At 31.2% G+C, this 16,569-nt stretch overlaps 1 protein-coding gene across 6 annotated transcripts in view; it reads left to right on the top strand.

Annotated features, from left to right (window-relative positions):
• Window positions 1-13,522, top strand: part of Stum (mechanosensory transduction mediator stumble) — a 31,229-nt gene extending 17,707 nt beyond the window's left edge. For all 6 annotated transcript variants that reach the window (XM_072895172.1, XM_072895168.1, XM_072895166.1 and 3 more), the window contains 5 exons: window positions 10,626-10,877; window positions 11,415-11,631; window positions 11,987-12,113; window positions 12,280-12,474; window positions 12,800-13,522. In XM_072895172.1, the coding sequence (XP_072751273.1) occupies window positions 10,626-10,877; window positions 11,415-11,631; window positions 11,987-12,113; window positions 12,280-12,474; window positions 12,800-12,927 (919 nt within the window). In that variant the 3' untranslated portion in view covers window positions 12,928-13,522. The remainder of the gene's footprint in view (window positions 1-10,625; window positions 10,878-11,414; window positions 11,632-11,986; window positions 12,114-12,279; window positions 12,475-12,799) is intronic.
• The last annotated feature ends 3,047 nt before the right edge of the window (window positions 13,523-16,569 follow it).

The following is a 16,569-nucleotide window of genomic DNA, read 5'->3' as shown; positions in this document are numbered from 1 at the left end:
TATATCCCATTACGGTGATTGCATATCGAGTCACTAATGAACGTACACGGTAAATCGCGTCATTCGTTATATCGTGTAATTTTGCAGTAATTTTATGAGATATCTCAAAGCAAATCGCAGAGCCATTGCATTACTGCGCAGTTATTTATTCATCATTCTATGCTTTCAAGTTTGATCCGAGTTTCGTAGTACCTTTTCGTATGTGTACCTCTCAAGACTAGATTCACTGCTAAACTTAATTATGTTCGCGTGATTTAGGCGATATTCCAAGATTCTTGACGAGATAATTAATTTTGGCAATTAGCCTGTTGGTTAATTCATTACGCGTAACCGTGTAATTAATTTCGCGCGGTAGACGTTTATGCGTTGTTGCAGTTAATTAATTCTTTTTTTAAGAAAGCAAAATAAGGATATAAAGGAAAATTCCAAGTGTTTCCGTAACAATTAAAAATATAAAGAAACATTGAAAATTATATAGACTATTTTCTTCCTGCGCATGAGAACGCTTGATAAGTGCTTCCTATTTTTGTGTTACTTGTGTAGTCGTTATTTAAATATTACAACAATTTCTCAACATATATAGCGCTGCAACGAGTAAAACAGTATGAGTTATTTGTTTGAATGACAAAGAAAGAATTTCTCCATTTTTCTTTTTGTTCTGCTTTAAAACTTTCTTTTTCGCAGTTTAGATTTGTATCATATTCTCGCTCCATCGTATAAATAGTGCAAATTTCACGGTTGCTGAACCTTTTTTATAAATTGCGTTGACTCAAAGGTGTATTTCAAATTGACTTGCAAAAGATAAGATTCTGGAAAATGTAGATATATTAAAAAAAAGTACAATGTTTTGTACCCATCTTTCAGAAATTCGAGAAATACGAGAATTATTCATTCCGGAACCTGTTTGACAATCGTTCACAGTTAGAAAACTGACATGACGCGATTTTATTATCGTAAGATATACGAGCGATGCTCGCGAAAAGCCGTACGTGCTTTCGCGGAAAGTTTTCGCTTCGCCAACCAAGATACGAGCACGCCAGAGAAGTTCTTCGACTTATCTATAGTTTCGCGCGAGATTCAAGAGTTCCTTCACCCCGGTTAGTTATAAACCTCTCCACCTTCGGTCGAAGCGGCCGAGGTGTGTCTATCGATCGTGCTGGAATTTACATCGACAAGCCACCACGGGTTAGCTCAACGAGGGATGATAAATTAAAATCCCCAAATTATCCTCAAACCTTTCTTGCCTCTATAATGGCTCCCGTTCTGATATGAGTTTTGATGCTTTTACAAAAATATTGCTACAACGGTTTCTTCAAGATATTATAAAATCAACTCTTTGATGCTTTGGTTATCTTGTTTTTGAGATAATTGAGTAAATATTTGCGCGATTTTTCTAGAAAGTTGCATAAACTGAACTGTTATTTGATAAGCTTTGTGTACAAAGATAATTTGAAACGAAGATTTCACACTTTAAATGTAGTATGATTATAACATCGTTAATATATTTATCTAGATATTTGAAAGTCGTTAAATGATTTAATAAAATATTTCGCAAAAAAATACAAAATGCAAAAAGAAATCAAAAAATATTTTAAATCTTTAAAAATCGATTTTGTTTGCAAATCATTAGCCTTCTTGGACTAATAAATTTTATTATTCAAATTTATTTATCGTATGTTAAATTAATTCTATGATTGCAAGATTTGTAAAATTTTATTTAATCATTATACTATATAAATAATAAGCTCATTTAAGTTCTTTCCTTTAATTTTCAAAGTTAGATTTTAATGAATAATTAATAAAAACGCTAGATCCAGGGTACGTTGCACCTCATTCATTATTTATTAAATCCGCACATTACATCTGCGTGCGTCGATCAATTAGGACATCAGCGATGATCAGTTCTTCAATGTCTTGATGTTGAATCGCGTCTCGTGTTGTTCGACCATCGAACGATTATTATTTTCATAATTGCAAGGAGATTAAATTCTTTCTACGCGAGAGATTCTTGCATCGTAATCTTGTGTGATATTATTACTGACCGTTACGTTCCAGTGACTCACAAGACTGCAATAGCGTGACGCTGTTATAAGCTCTTTCGCTAACTAATGCCATATTATGAACATACTTTACTCTCGTTAGATAAATTCCGGAAATCTTTCGAAAAAACGCACGCATATCGACTTTTAACTCTTGAGCATACTAATCAGGTCTGTTAATTAAAATGTGCATCATTTTTTAAACGGTAACGAGTTATAACTCGGGAGTAATTTAGATATCCCCACTACAAATTCTGATAGATAAAAAAAATTCTAAGTTATGCTAACCCTTATGTGATGAAAAATAGAATAGCTGAAATAGTCGTCAATAGTTGTCAAATGTTAAAATTTTATTGATTTACGATATGTTTGAAACGTGATAACTTTAGAAACAAAACAAGAAATCACAAGATGTATCATATAACTAAAATGCTAAGGCATTCTATAAGAATTTCGAATTTACGAGATAATCACGAGCTAACGATTAACTTTTCATTACATTTCTTTTAATTCCTTTATGTACAATAATACACTAACAATAAGAATATAGAATATATATCCATTACAATCCTTGCGTGCACATTGTGGAGGAATATGTCACTTCGACGCGAAAGAAACATCTTAATTCGATAAGAGGATAGTTCTACAAAAATTGTAAATTACTCGGGATCTATTGTACTTAATCACGCAGTGCAAGCAGGGAAGCATAAAAATCGATATACCTATATTTGTGGCTATTAAAACATTTTACATTATTTTCCTAATTACATATATAAGATACACTTCAATATAAGTTTTTTCATTGTTATTTCTCAATATATTATTTTATTATTGCTAATCAATATAATCAATTAAATAAATAAGTATATATATTCTGTGTTACTAACAATCTTTAAAATTCGATTGATATTTAAATAGAAATTTGACAAAAATAATTAAAATAATACGTTTTTTTTTACATAAATTTATCTTTTAATCATGCTAAGCTACGTTAGAAAAAATATATGTGAGAAATAATTTTCAACAAGCTATTATTAAAACAATGAAAAATATAATACAAAAAGATCAATGTATCTTTGGTTAACGTATTGTTATTTTAAGAAATCAGTATTTTTTTGAAGAAAAGTAATTTTGTGCAACAAATTTATTTGATAAAAAAATCAAAGGTACGAAACCATCCTTATATCTGACGATTGATCTCGCACGCGAGCCAACTCGTCCACGATCTCTCGTTGACTTTTGTGGAACGTTAAAACTTTTTTTGCTGCAAAGATATGTCGCGGCTAGGAAAATGCAATGTGTGTGGGCGATCGTACACAGCAAAAAATACGGCGTTCTACTTCTTTTATGAACGATTTCCTTACCGTATATCTCTTTGATGACGTAAGAAAATAGAAAGATTTCTCGGATAAAAGGATAATATATATCTGTGTTCGATATTATCTGAACTTCTTCCCTCTTATCGTTATAAAGCTAGTTAAAATACTCATTTTTGTTATTTTCTTTTTGCCGCTACTTTGTTTTATAGTGTTTACATTACTTTAAAAGTTACAATTGATTAGTGTATTAGTCCTCTTGTAAATGAATTTTTTTAGATGTGACTATGTAAAACATTAATAGCTTTTTGCAAACGATATGTTGTATAATAAATACCTATATTACTTTTGTAAGTAACAATCGATTAGATCATTCCTTCTACAATTAACAATTATAAAACTATCTTCAGTTTATGTATATAAAAAAAACTATTTTAACGAAACTAGATTACCTAAATAAAAAAAATGGAATTAATTTGAGACAGTAAAAATTAAAATAGATTCTCGTTATCGGAGAGTGATTCGTCTAATTGAATTGCAGGGCAAACTGCTAACCACAAATTTGCACACTAATGGCGTAATAGCTAGCTGTAAGATACTAAATCTCACTAGTAATATCTGGTTAAATTATTAGTAATACTTATAGTAATTTTTATAGTAATTTTTACATGCTTTTTCTGCTGTACATTGATATATAAGTTAACTTCAGAAAAGATTTTTTTTTTAATTAAGAATTTTAACAAAATCAGAAAAGAGGTATTAATATTATTTAACTATAAATTTTAATACAGTTAATATTTCTATCAAATAATATTTTTCAACTGTTATTGACATGTCAACTTTACATAAGTTTGACATCAGAATGCTTGAGATTTTATCTGTTTTATAGATATCTTTATATAATAAAGTTTTTATTTCTATATATAAATTTTTTGAGGATAATAATATAATAGTATTATTTAAAAAATAAATTAATATATCAGATATCTCTTTATTTGTACAAGATATTAATATGTTTATTATATTCTTTTTTGATTGATATATAAAAGATCAGTAAATCTATTAGACAGCTTCTATTTATTAGGAAATACAAAAAAAAAACTGTCTCGAGCGTTCTGGCGTCAGCTATTGTATATCAATATCGATCAAACGTATCCATACTATCATAAATTGGATAACGCGCTTTAAGACTAACGAGCTTTAGGGAGCTTGCGCACGGATTTTTGCTTTACGAGCAACAATCGGTGAATTAGAAGAAGTGCCCTCGGGGGTAGGTTTGGGATGTCGAGCAGCTATAAAGAGAAACGAGAACACACAGGCCGAGCGAGTGAAATACGGGTGGTGGCGCGAATCGACCTTGGCCGCACGCGACGAGCCGCGCCGCGACGCCTCGCCGGTCATTTCATATTGCCACGTTACGTCAATTTTCGGTCGCGACGTCTACCTCGCCTTCCTTTCACCTAGCACATGCCATTTATCTGATCCCTCATTGTGTCGATTTATTGGCCGAGGTTATTCGTCAGGAGATGATCGGTGAGCTTCCGATCGAGGCATTGATTGATCACTACTCATTATTTTTTCGATTGCTTTACAAACGTAATGTATATGTATCGAGGGAATAACGTCCATTTCTCGTAAAAAAGAATCTTTCAGACTGATGATGTTAAATTATTAAACAAGAGAGACTCGTTAATGAATTCGAAAGAATATGGCAAAAGAGAGCACGTGTTCTCGTATCACGCGATAATCCGATTTATTATTAGTTAGTTGCTCTGCATCCGTTGAGTCATACGCGGTGTTAGAATCAGGTATACAAATACAATACAAATACTTTCTTATACATAAATAGTGGTATATTATAAAGATATTTTGTGACCTAAAATGACAAAAAGATATAATATTAAATTAATTTATTTTAATATTATGTTTTAATTTAAATTCAATTTTTTATGCTGAGATGTATTATTTTACTTGAAAACTTTTGTTTTTTTCCTTTAGATATTTACCAATTTATTTTAAAAATTTACTTTGTATTACAACATAACGTAGTTACAACATGAGGTATGAATATTTGATATTTCAAGTATGTCAATTTCTTAATTTTAATTGAAAGAATAAACATAATTTCAAAATAATTTTTTTAATTACTAATCTTATTTATCACTAACAGTACATTTTTCATAATTACAAAATTTTTTTATAATTATAAAATATATTAATGGTATTGGTTATATTTTAACATTGAAACTTTCTAAAAAATAATTTAGAGAAACACAAAAAGACAAATTATTCATTAAATTATAATTATTCATACTAACTGTCTTAATGTCATCACATTGATATATAAATATTAATATGAACATATAAATGCTATTATATACGTCGTGCTTAAATAAGCTGTTATATGTAATTTTATTACGATTACACACATACTTTTCCTTTACTTTATTAAAAAAACTTTTGTTTTTTATGTTAACTAGCAACCCATTTCCCACAATTCGACGTAATTGAACCGCTAATCTTTGATAGCGTGCGGAAAACGTTACGGTGTACACCGTGCAACGCGAAAATATTAAATGCAAAAATACGTTATTAAAGATTGAGCGAAACAAATTTTAATGTAATTTGCATAGCATTATACATTCAACTTCTTTGAATTCAGTTCTTTCATTCCTTTCGAGCTATTCCTTTAATCACTCTTTCAGATTAGGCTAATTGCATTCTGCATCCTCGTGACTAACAATAGAGCATGTTAGATATGTCAATTTGCAATGTTAATAAAAATATGAAAACAGTCTCTAATTCTTTATAATATAAGGAAAATGGGTTTATTTGCATTTAAAATTTGACAATCGAGCATGAGACGATTAATATATGTATTAGAGATAAATGTATTATCTATAAGTATATTAAGTGTACATAGTATTTGAATGCTCATACGCTGAAAGTATCATTCCATCTTTCTATCTTTGTTGTTTCTCATTTTACGTCGAAAAAATATTCTATATAAATATCGCTAACAATATTCACGCATTCTTATGCGATAGGAGTGAATACTTCAATTTCAATTGGTTTCTTGTGGCCTTCTGTTGTGTTATATTGTTCTTAAATATTAATTCGTCGACTTATACGTTGATTTATTAGTTAATAGAAAACCTATTTTTAATTCATAGATAGGATCGTACGGGGCTATAAATAAACGATGTTTGAACGTGTTTTTATTTGCATGCTGCAGCAATTAGAAGCACGAAATTGTAAGAGGTATTCGTTTGCATTAAATAATTGAACTCAAGAATTTAATCGGAAAGAAAATAAATAGACAAATAAATAAATAAATATGCCTTTACATGTTATATTATAGACTTGAGCTAAATTATCCTACTTTCTTTGTATACATTATTCTTAAACTTAGAAATTTATATTTTCTGATACAATTGTTAAATAAAGACTCCGGATAATAATGTGCTAGAAAAAAATCAACTTTTATGATAAAATAACAAGTACCTCTGTGGAGGACTTATCGAATGTATCTGTAAGATAAAATCTTCAAATATTAATTGTAAAAAAATTCTTGGGCAAAGATTGGCATACTTAGATTATTGTCGAAATGCTAATATTAGGGTGTCATAATCGCGAGTCAATCACCAATCTTTTGCGCCTTTTTGTAAATTTTGTATTATACGCGTAGAGAAATTTTAAGAGGGTTGTTCTCATTACATTTTTGCGGCACGATACAAGCGTCGGCATTTTACAAGGCAACGTGACGGACTATAGTTTTCTTAGCACGATAGTTATTAAAATTTGTGCGAATGATAATGCCGTTCGCGCGACACGTAACAATTCCGCTGCCGTAAATCTCAAATATGGCATGCATTTCATTGCGTCCGAGTTTACCTTTCAGAAAGAGCCGTTTTGCATGCAACCTGGCTACAATCACATCCTTAAACCATTTTCGTATTTTTCATATTTTATTGATTTCTGGATGTCTCATATTTTATCGATCTTTTATTAATACTTTGAGAATTTAGTTTGTATGTGTGATCTAATATTTAATTTCACAGTTAAAAAATTGTATATATTCTTTCCTTTTCTAAAAAATAATTTGTAGAGAACATTAGCTTTACAAATTTATATAATTAAATATTTTAACACTGGATCAATTTTATACATGCGTTAGATTTAAATATAAAAGTTAGATAAATATTTTTAGTAAGTTCAGTAATGAAGACAAAAAAACCACAATAGCGGAAATTAGTACGCGTTATTTTCGACATAACGTATGCATTGTTGCAGTGATGTGCGCGAGATTGTGCGATTTGAGAAAATAATTAAATTAATTACGCCTGTTGCAAGCAATGCGAGTTGCATCTTACAATGCGCATGCAGAAGTCAACCGGAAGTCATTTTAATTCCCAGAACAATCTGTACGCGGATTTTCCCTGCTCTCATTAACGACGCAATTATGGGGGAAAGTGTTCGGTAAAATTATCTAATTGTAAGCCGAAGTAGACCACGATATTTGCGTTTTAATGACACCGTATTTTGCGCGAACTTTCAGCCGTGTATCCTTGCTTTTCCTCTCTTGCTTTAAGCATTCGCGCAAATGGTAGATACGAACTTTTAATGGTTTTGTCTAGCGTGTCATGAATCGTGATGCAGTTGTGTAATCGCCCGGCTAACGTGTCTTTAGTATGCCATTAGGGTTAATCCTTTTCAAAACAAATTGATTTTAACATTTCTCTTTAGAAAAATACAATAAATTTATTTTCGAATAATTTTTTGGATGATTGGGATAAACAAAAATGTGGGTGATAAAAATGCCACTTTTCAAATTTGAATTAAAATTTCTTTGTTGAAGAATGTAAATTAAAAATGGATTTAAAAGATAAAGTGCTTGAATTATTTCTTTTGAATAAACATTTTGTAATTGTGTCAAGCTAGAAAACTTTTTCCATGTAGTAAAATTTTTTTTTTGTAAAGATGCATTACGTTGAGTGTGAATGCCGTACGCAGGACGCATAATTTTCGTCGTATAATTTTTTCATCGCATAACAATATCACGAGTTTATGCTAGAATTAATTTTATTAACCAGTTTATCAGTTTATATGATTGGGACTTGTAAAAGTAACAATAGTGTTAGCTGGAAGGAATTATACATTCTTCGTGAAAGAATTAACTTTTTTTCAGATTTAAAATTTATATTGGACATTTTACTACACGTTAACACTTATGATAAAATAAAATTAATTTAAGATAACAGATAAAATGACGATAAAAGTTAATTAAAAGTACATTAAATAATAAAATAATTTTTCTTAAAAACCTAAGTAAGAATTAAAAATTGTATGATTATTATATATATTATGTACGTATATATATGTACATATATGTGTGTGATATCAAATTTAAAAAACTTGCAATTATATATTAACATGATGTATCAAAAATAATCACGAGATTAAGCTTTCGTTGAAAGCATTTTCCTCTTTATATCTTCAAGGTCAGCTTTTGTTACATTGGTGAACATACATTTAGAATATTTCTCGTCTATTCCTCATTACGATTAGAATACAAATATCATTATCATTCAGAAAACTTGGAATAATATTTAATCTTAAAATAAACTCGTAAAAACTCCGATAGTAATCGGCCTTCTTTTGATCAGCGAAAGTGCTCGCTCTCGTTTAAGGGTTAAGGTGACGACGAATTACAAGCGCAACTTTAAAGCTCCGTAGTGTATAATATAGTCACCGGCCGACACGCGCGTCGCGACACACACGCGTCGGGGGGGGGGGGGAGGGAGTTGAAATCGGCCGCGGCCGCGGCGGGACCGCCTTGAAAACCGACCGGTTAAGGTAAAGAACTTCGTGTCGCGCGTATCGATTTCGTGGTCAGCCAGCTAACTAGCTCCGAGGGCCGAAGGGCGCGAAGGGGGCTGAAAATCTTTGCGTGACCGGTCGCGCGGGACCAGCCGACTTACCCTCTACCCTCGCTTGCCACCCTTCGGGGCCACGTCTTGCCGCGACTGCGGCAACCGCAATCACTGACCGAAGTCACCTGAGGCCGGCCGCTAGTGAGGGCCACTCGTTGACTTACGGACGTCGCGATCCTCGTTTTCCTCTTCGTCGTTCGCTTTCGCGAATCAGTTATCGTTGCAATCTTTGATTTCTCTGGTTACTTGCATTGTTATTCTATCGCCGATGTTTTTTCTCCTTCCTTCACGAATTTATCGGACGCGTGTCTGTCGCAATTTCGAGCTTCGCGATCGCGTCGTCGACGTCTACCGATCATCTACCGAGTTTCTGGAAATTGGTTCTCTATCCTGCGAAGGAGTTGTGTTTAGGTAAGAGCTTTTCCACAGATTGCATGCGCGGACAGAGGGATGAGACCTGCGCGGTTCTGAGGTGCATGCGGTTTTTGTGGTGTGATTAAGTTTGCTATGGATCTTGCGTTTTTCGCCTACCGCAGCTTGATCCATGGATCGAGTCACGAAACATATACCTTACATAGCAACAATAAATATGCCTATGATTTTAAATGCGCATTTAGTGGTTTACAATTCGTGTCTATTCATTTAACTTTGGGATATTTGAGAGGGGGGGGGGGGATATATATAAAGTGAATCAAATTTAATACTATACTCTATAATAAGTACGAATTAATATTCCGATAAAATTTACATTATTTTTTTCGACGTATGTTTTTAATTCAATTCAAATATTATGTCCCATGAATAATCTAGACTTCTTCATCTACAGGTAAATGTAATCAATACTTTCTGATATTATATACATAGGCTGTACATTTTACACATGACTCATACGTGTATACAGATGCTAATAGCTATGCAGCTAATGCAAAATCGATAATAATCTTTCGGGATTAAATAGTTGAACATTTATGCTGCATAAAGGGAATTAAATAAAATATATATAAATTATTGGTCTCTTATTTTTATCTCTCTTATTTTATTTTTATGAAATAATGTAAATATGTATTATTCAACATAGAAAGAGTTATTAATATAATAATTATGTATATTTCTTATATATATTAATATAAAAAAATAATTATTTGTTGGATATTTTACAGAAAAATTAAATATGTAAATATATTATTGTATAAACACATATGTATGAATTAAGTTATTTATAAAATTAGATATATGCACACTTTATAAGTTTTTTTCTGCAAAATATGATAATATTTATATGGTAATACTTAATATTGGTGACATGTCTTGATGTCAATGTCATATTTTTATCACAGTGTCCTGGCCTCCTGCAACGAGAAGGAACAAGGTAGCGAAAAGCTTTTGGCACGTTGGAGAAGATCTTTGAGTCGGTATTCCAAGTGCTGTTCTGGCATGAGGTGTCTGGCCTGCCGCAGAGACCCCAAGGGTCTGTTATGGACCAGAAATCAAAAGAGAGCGATGGTGATGAATGATACTCCGCCACCGCTTACACCACCACCTGAGACAAATGCGTTATCCTGCTGGTCGAAATTGAAGTCACGATGCAGGTGAAGAACCATACCGTTCAACGATAAGAATTTTACGATCAAATCGCATGCGCTCATTTTATCAGATTATTATATGCATATTGCATTAATATCATGGAAAATTTGAGGGCACAAAATGACGCAATACGAATAGGAAAATTTCGAAAAAAATATTTCCTGCGAATATTTTTCGATCATTTTGTAAGTTATTGTCACATTCGTTTAATCATGAGCTTATTTCTAGCATTTCTTAAGCTTGATTTCTTGTAATCTTGCTTTACTATCTCTGCTGCTCTATTTTGCTATTATATCGATTTTAAATTTTCAGACTCGCAATTTATCCTTTGATATTTCGATTTCAATTCCAGAATTCTCTACCACATTTTCGCATTTTAAATAATGCTGATTTAATTAATAATTATCGAGACATCTTAATCTTCTAGAAACTTTTCGGCGACTTTTGACGTTGTTATTTTAGTTATTAAGAGAGTTTTTTTTATTGTCGAATCTTAGGATGAAAATGAAAATTGCATCGTGCGATATATTTTTTTCTAATAGATGCACTGGATTACGAGAGCTCAAGTGTTGTACAAAGAAATCCAGGGTCACTCCTGCCGAGGCTACTGTTTGCTGCCCGCCGGAGAGAAGATGCGGTGCGATTTGCCGTCGCGTGTTCGGCTGTTGTAGTTGCAAACGCGCAGACACGCAACAACGCACAAAAAATACACGTGCCAAGCACAGTCTTACAAGTGTAGCACCACCACCCTTATCGGAGGTATGTGGATATTAAGGAATCGAAACCCTGTCGAACAAAACAAACTACCATTTTGTATCTTATTGTTATTGGCGTGTAACAAAATTGCAAAATTATTCTTTTAATTAATTAATAAATAAATTTAATTAATAAATTTTTAATTAATTCTAATATTTTTAAAAACATAACACATTTAAATAAAATAAATAAATATGTAACTCTGACTGAGAGAAGGGATAAACTGTTATTTACGAATAAGAACAGGAACATAAAGTACAATGAAACAGATTAACTTGTAATATCTTAAATATCTATCTCATAATGCATCTAGTGTATGTTTTTTATTTATGAGAACTTGATATACAATATGTCGCAGGAACCGAAGGCCAAATTACCAGACGTTTTAGTGGAGCACAATTCTGTTATGCGTGGCGCCATTCCTTGCCTTCCGGTTCCTCTCGCCTGGTTCTGCCTAGTGTGGAATGTTTTATTACCAGGCACTGGTACGAATTTAAACACTAATATTACTTCCTCATATAAATAAAATACTCTTTTGAGTATTTTTTTGAGAAATTAATTTCTAATTTTGCAAATTTTCAAATAATTTTTTTCTTTAATATCAAATTCTTTATACATGTATATATAATCGAGTCTTTTCTTTTCGTTTAGGAACTGTTTGGAGTGGTTTGTTCGATTTATGTACCGGACAGCCGCGATTTTCTCCCGTCGCTGGACTAAAATCACGACTGGGTGCATTTATTGTCAATCTTGTCGTAGGTGTTGGTCAATTGTTTACTGTTTTATTCTGTCTCGTTGGATGGGGCTGGAGTATTTGGTGGGGCATCACCATGGTCCGCTTAGCTAGTAAGCATCTTTTGATTACATATCGAAGTAAAGTTATCGCCTAATTGCCAAGTTATATATACAAAATATTAAAGATCAATTACGAATTATCTGTAATAGACGCACAATATTATTTAAGTTTGATATTAAATTTAATATAAGTTTATATATAACAATTTTTCTAGAGAACAGCTCTTTAATATAGAAAGTATTATTAATTATTATTAACATATTGTAACAATTTTTGAAAATAATCGCAAATTATTTTTAAAAAAAATTATTGATTGACTCATGCTTTTTACAATTCTAAAAGTGTCAAATTCTTTGAATTGATATGACATTGTAGGAAAGTACAAACGATTCAAGGCTTCGGAAGCTGCCAGCAACGATCCTGAAGCCACAGGAGGCGACTCGGGCCCCCTGCCTCCTGGCGTGCCGAGTCAAGCTTTACGAGAGATGGAAAGGGCACGATGATGCATTCTTAATAAAAAAAAGAGCATGATCATTCTCCAATTGTCTAAAAAAGTTTTATATCTTCGACAAATTTTCGTGCTTTGTTTGATATAAATCATCATGATGAAAAATATTGTCCGCACGAATAAAATAATATTGCTGGCGCAGTTTGTAATAACAATTATATATTTGCGAAGATGATATTAAGAGAGATATTTCAGTCGATGAAGATTTTTCTCTGCAGTTGAGTTACGACGAAAGGTGAAAATTTAAAAAATTTTGAAACAACATATTAAGCTATACGATATAAGTTTGACAAATAGGCAATCGAAAGAAAGGTCACAAATTATTAAGATGATCAAATATTCTTACCTTTTTACTTGCTTCATTCATTTCTCGCTATTTTTAACGAGAAAAAAGATTTTTTAAATTGATATTATTATTACACACTAGAATTAATAAATATAAGAATCTCGCGTACGAAGACTTTCTCTCGTATAGTTTAACATGTTATTATGTCAAAATCTTCAATTTTAACAAAAAATTCTTAAAAAAAAAGATACCACCAAAATATTAATAAAATTTTTTTTTAAGTCAGGATTATTATACTTATACTCTACAGCATATATAAGTATAAATATATACTGTACAGTATATATTTATACTTATACTCTACAATATATATATATAGAATACGGTATAAGTATAAATATATACTTTACTAAATTATTTTAAATAGCCACGGCATCTTCCATTTTATAAAAAATAAATTTCTTGACTTTGATATAAATATCTTATAATCATTGAAATAATAATTGAGCTTTTTTTTAAATAATATTATTAATTTACGTAAATATTTTTTTAGGGAAGTTAAATAGAGAAGAGATTAGAATTCTTTTATCAAGTTAATAGAGTTAAAAATCTCGAATTATTCAAGAATTTCGTCGCAGTTGCCGAGTTCAATAATTTTTTGACGAGAATCTCCTTCTTGCAAAATTAAGAAAGAATTAAAATTAAGATGCCTATGTAAAATAAACAGAGATTTTGCGAACACTCTGTATTTTTCTACGTAGTGGAAACTTTCGTCGACGAAAAGTTCAATTTTTGTAAAGACGGCGTTTGTGCGCGAAAAGTTCGTGGCCTATTAAAAAATCCAAAGAAGTCCTTGAAGATTAATCGCTTTCAGTGAAAGCATTTTAGACGTTCTTTCAAAATGTACTCGTTGCATCAATGAGAATGATTTACGAAAAGCGGATCATTAGTGACGATGGTAACGATAATGAATTGAAGTTTCTTCGGTGAGTAGACATTAGATTTATATACATTGATTAAAATCGATCTTCGGAGATAGATTACTACAATTTTCGAAGACGTGGCCTTAAAACGATATCGATGGGATAATCATATTTTGAAGGAAACGCGCTTTATATTTTTACAAGCGCAACATATACACAGATATTCAATTACTCGATTATACTTACATTTGCGATTGTTGTAAATATGAAAATATATTACTTACATCAATTTTTAATGTAATGTCTGTATTTAAAAATTCTTATACTTTCCCTTCTTTTTCCCATCCATAATCGCAACTGCTTTTCATACAAACTTTAAATACGTATTTATATCTTTTTTGTTAATATATCTAATATATTTTATTTAAATTATAAAAGTTTTTATTAATAGCTACGATAATTTTGTATATGCTTGTTATAAAGTTTTATATACTATATAGTAGTAATGTATATATTTTTATTTAAATTATTTTTATATATTATAAGAAAAAGAGAGGTGTTAAAATAATGAAACCAACATGTAATTCTTTCAGTTTTTGCGTGTGTAAAATGATCATTATTAGAAGATAATTGTATGTTGTGATAAGATGAAGGGCAGTAAACTGAACACTGAATTTCTACATTGCGATAGAAGCTAACGATTGTTTATTTTCATGTCTTTCAGAAATTCTGATGTGGATTGGACCAATACATGCAGAAATACAAATGTCTTATATTCTTACCGTGCGATTTTTTACAATTTAAAAAACACAAATGTTCAGAGGTCTTGAAGTTATATAGGATTCTTTAGAGTTTCCTGGATCTTCTATCGCTTGAGGTAAATTTTTTTGGTTATTTTAAAATTGACATTTTTTCTAAATGAAAAATTTAAAATAAAATAAATAACAGTGAAATAATATATTTGATATAAGGCAATCATGGAATAATGCTATGGTATATTGTAGTATTATATAACTTGTTAGACAAGGATTATAAAAACTCACAATAGGGTGAGATAATCTGTAGAAATTATCTGTGCAAGAAAAAGATTTATTTAAATTAAAGAAGAATTATTATTTGTGTTTTTTTTTTAATTATCATTTAGTATATCACGACGGAATATTGTAAGATTAAATTGAGAAACGTGCGCATGCTCGTGAAAAATATAAAGAATCTAGCAAAACTACTACCTTTAAGCATGCAAATCGATCGCATGCCTAAGCAGCTCTATTTCAAGCAGTTATTATCAAGATCTTTTGTTATTTTTGTTTTTGTCGAAGGCCTCACAAGTTAGCGGTGTTTACCGCTTGCGCGTTTAATTATGCGTATGTAAAGATGTTGTCCATGTGGTTCCGTGTGATCTGTGTGGTCAATCAGCTGTTTTGACCAATCTGCAAGTATAAGTATGTTGATTTATCTCCAAAATGTGCTAACTGAATTTCTTTTAACAGATATTTTAACTGTTTCATTAATTCGAAATTCATTTTACCCTACAAACTGATGATATTTATATCATAATGTGTATTTTGAAAAAAATGCTACTGCACATTTTTCGGGAATGTAATATTATAAGGGACAAAGCAAAAGTTTAAAAGGAAAGAGATAAAAAAGAAAAAAAGTGTTAAAAAAGAGAAAAAACGTAAGATAGATCATATTACATCAAATAATGTTATTTTATCTTTTTCATAACTATCATTTTCACAGACATTGTGTAAAAATCTCTTCATTTTTAAATATAAAATTCTCTACTATATCTCTCTGATATTTTATACGCAGATCAATTTTCAATCTGACAAAGCCCTCCATTTGTTTTATATCTTTTGAGTACGTTAAATAATTTTTTTTAAGCGACGCGTGATTTTTATTGTTATCAACGGTGTTCAGTAGCCGTCAAGATATCGCTCGATCTATAATTTACGCATACAAGCAATTATGCAAAATGTACAAGTGCATACGAGAATATATGCACGAATTTACAGCAAATTCGTGTTGGTGGTAAACCGTTTATTTGTTTGTGAAAATTGTAGAGGCGAGTGCGTGTTTGTTCGAGATATGCAACGCGCAGTCATATATGCGCGTTCTTATCGATCGCAATTTATCGCATGTTGAAATAAACTTTCACGCTTATTTTATGCATTCTTGTGGAGAAGCGCGACGGTACCGAGGATACGCGTTGTTGGATTTTAATTGCACAGGCTCTTCTATTATTTCGCAAAATAAAAATGTAACCGCGCGATCGACTAGACCGATTAATCCGCCACGGGAATCCGTGTTATTGAAAAAAAGTCACTTCGGTTATATAGATATGATGCAGAATGTGTATCTGAATTATATCGTGGAAGAACGTATAGACGCGTTTGTTTTATGAATATTTATGAAATACGCTACG

The sequence above is a fragment of the Anoplolepis gracilipes genome, chromosome 6, assembly GCF_047496725.1.
Source record: "Anoplolepis gracilipes chromosome 6, ASM4749672v1, whole genome shotgun sequence".
Taxonomy (NCBI): domain Eukaryota; kingdom Metazoa; phylum Arthropoda; class Insecta; order Hymenoptera; family Formicidae; genus Anoplolepis; species Anoplolepis gracilipes.
This window is presented reverse-complemented; position numbering and strand designations above follow the sequence as displayed.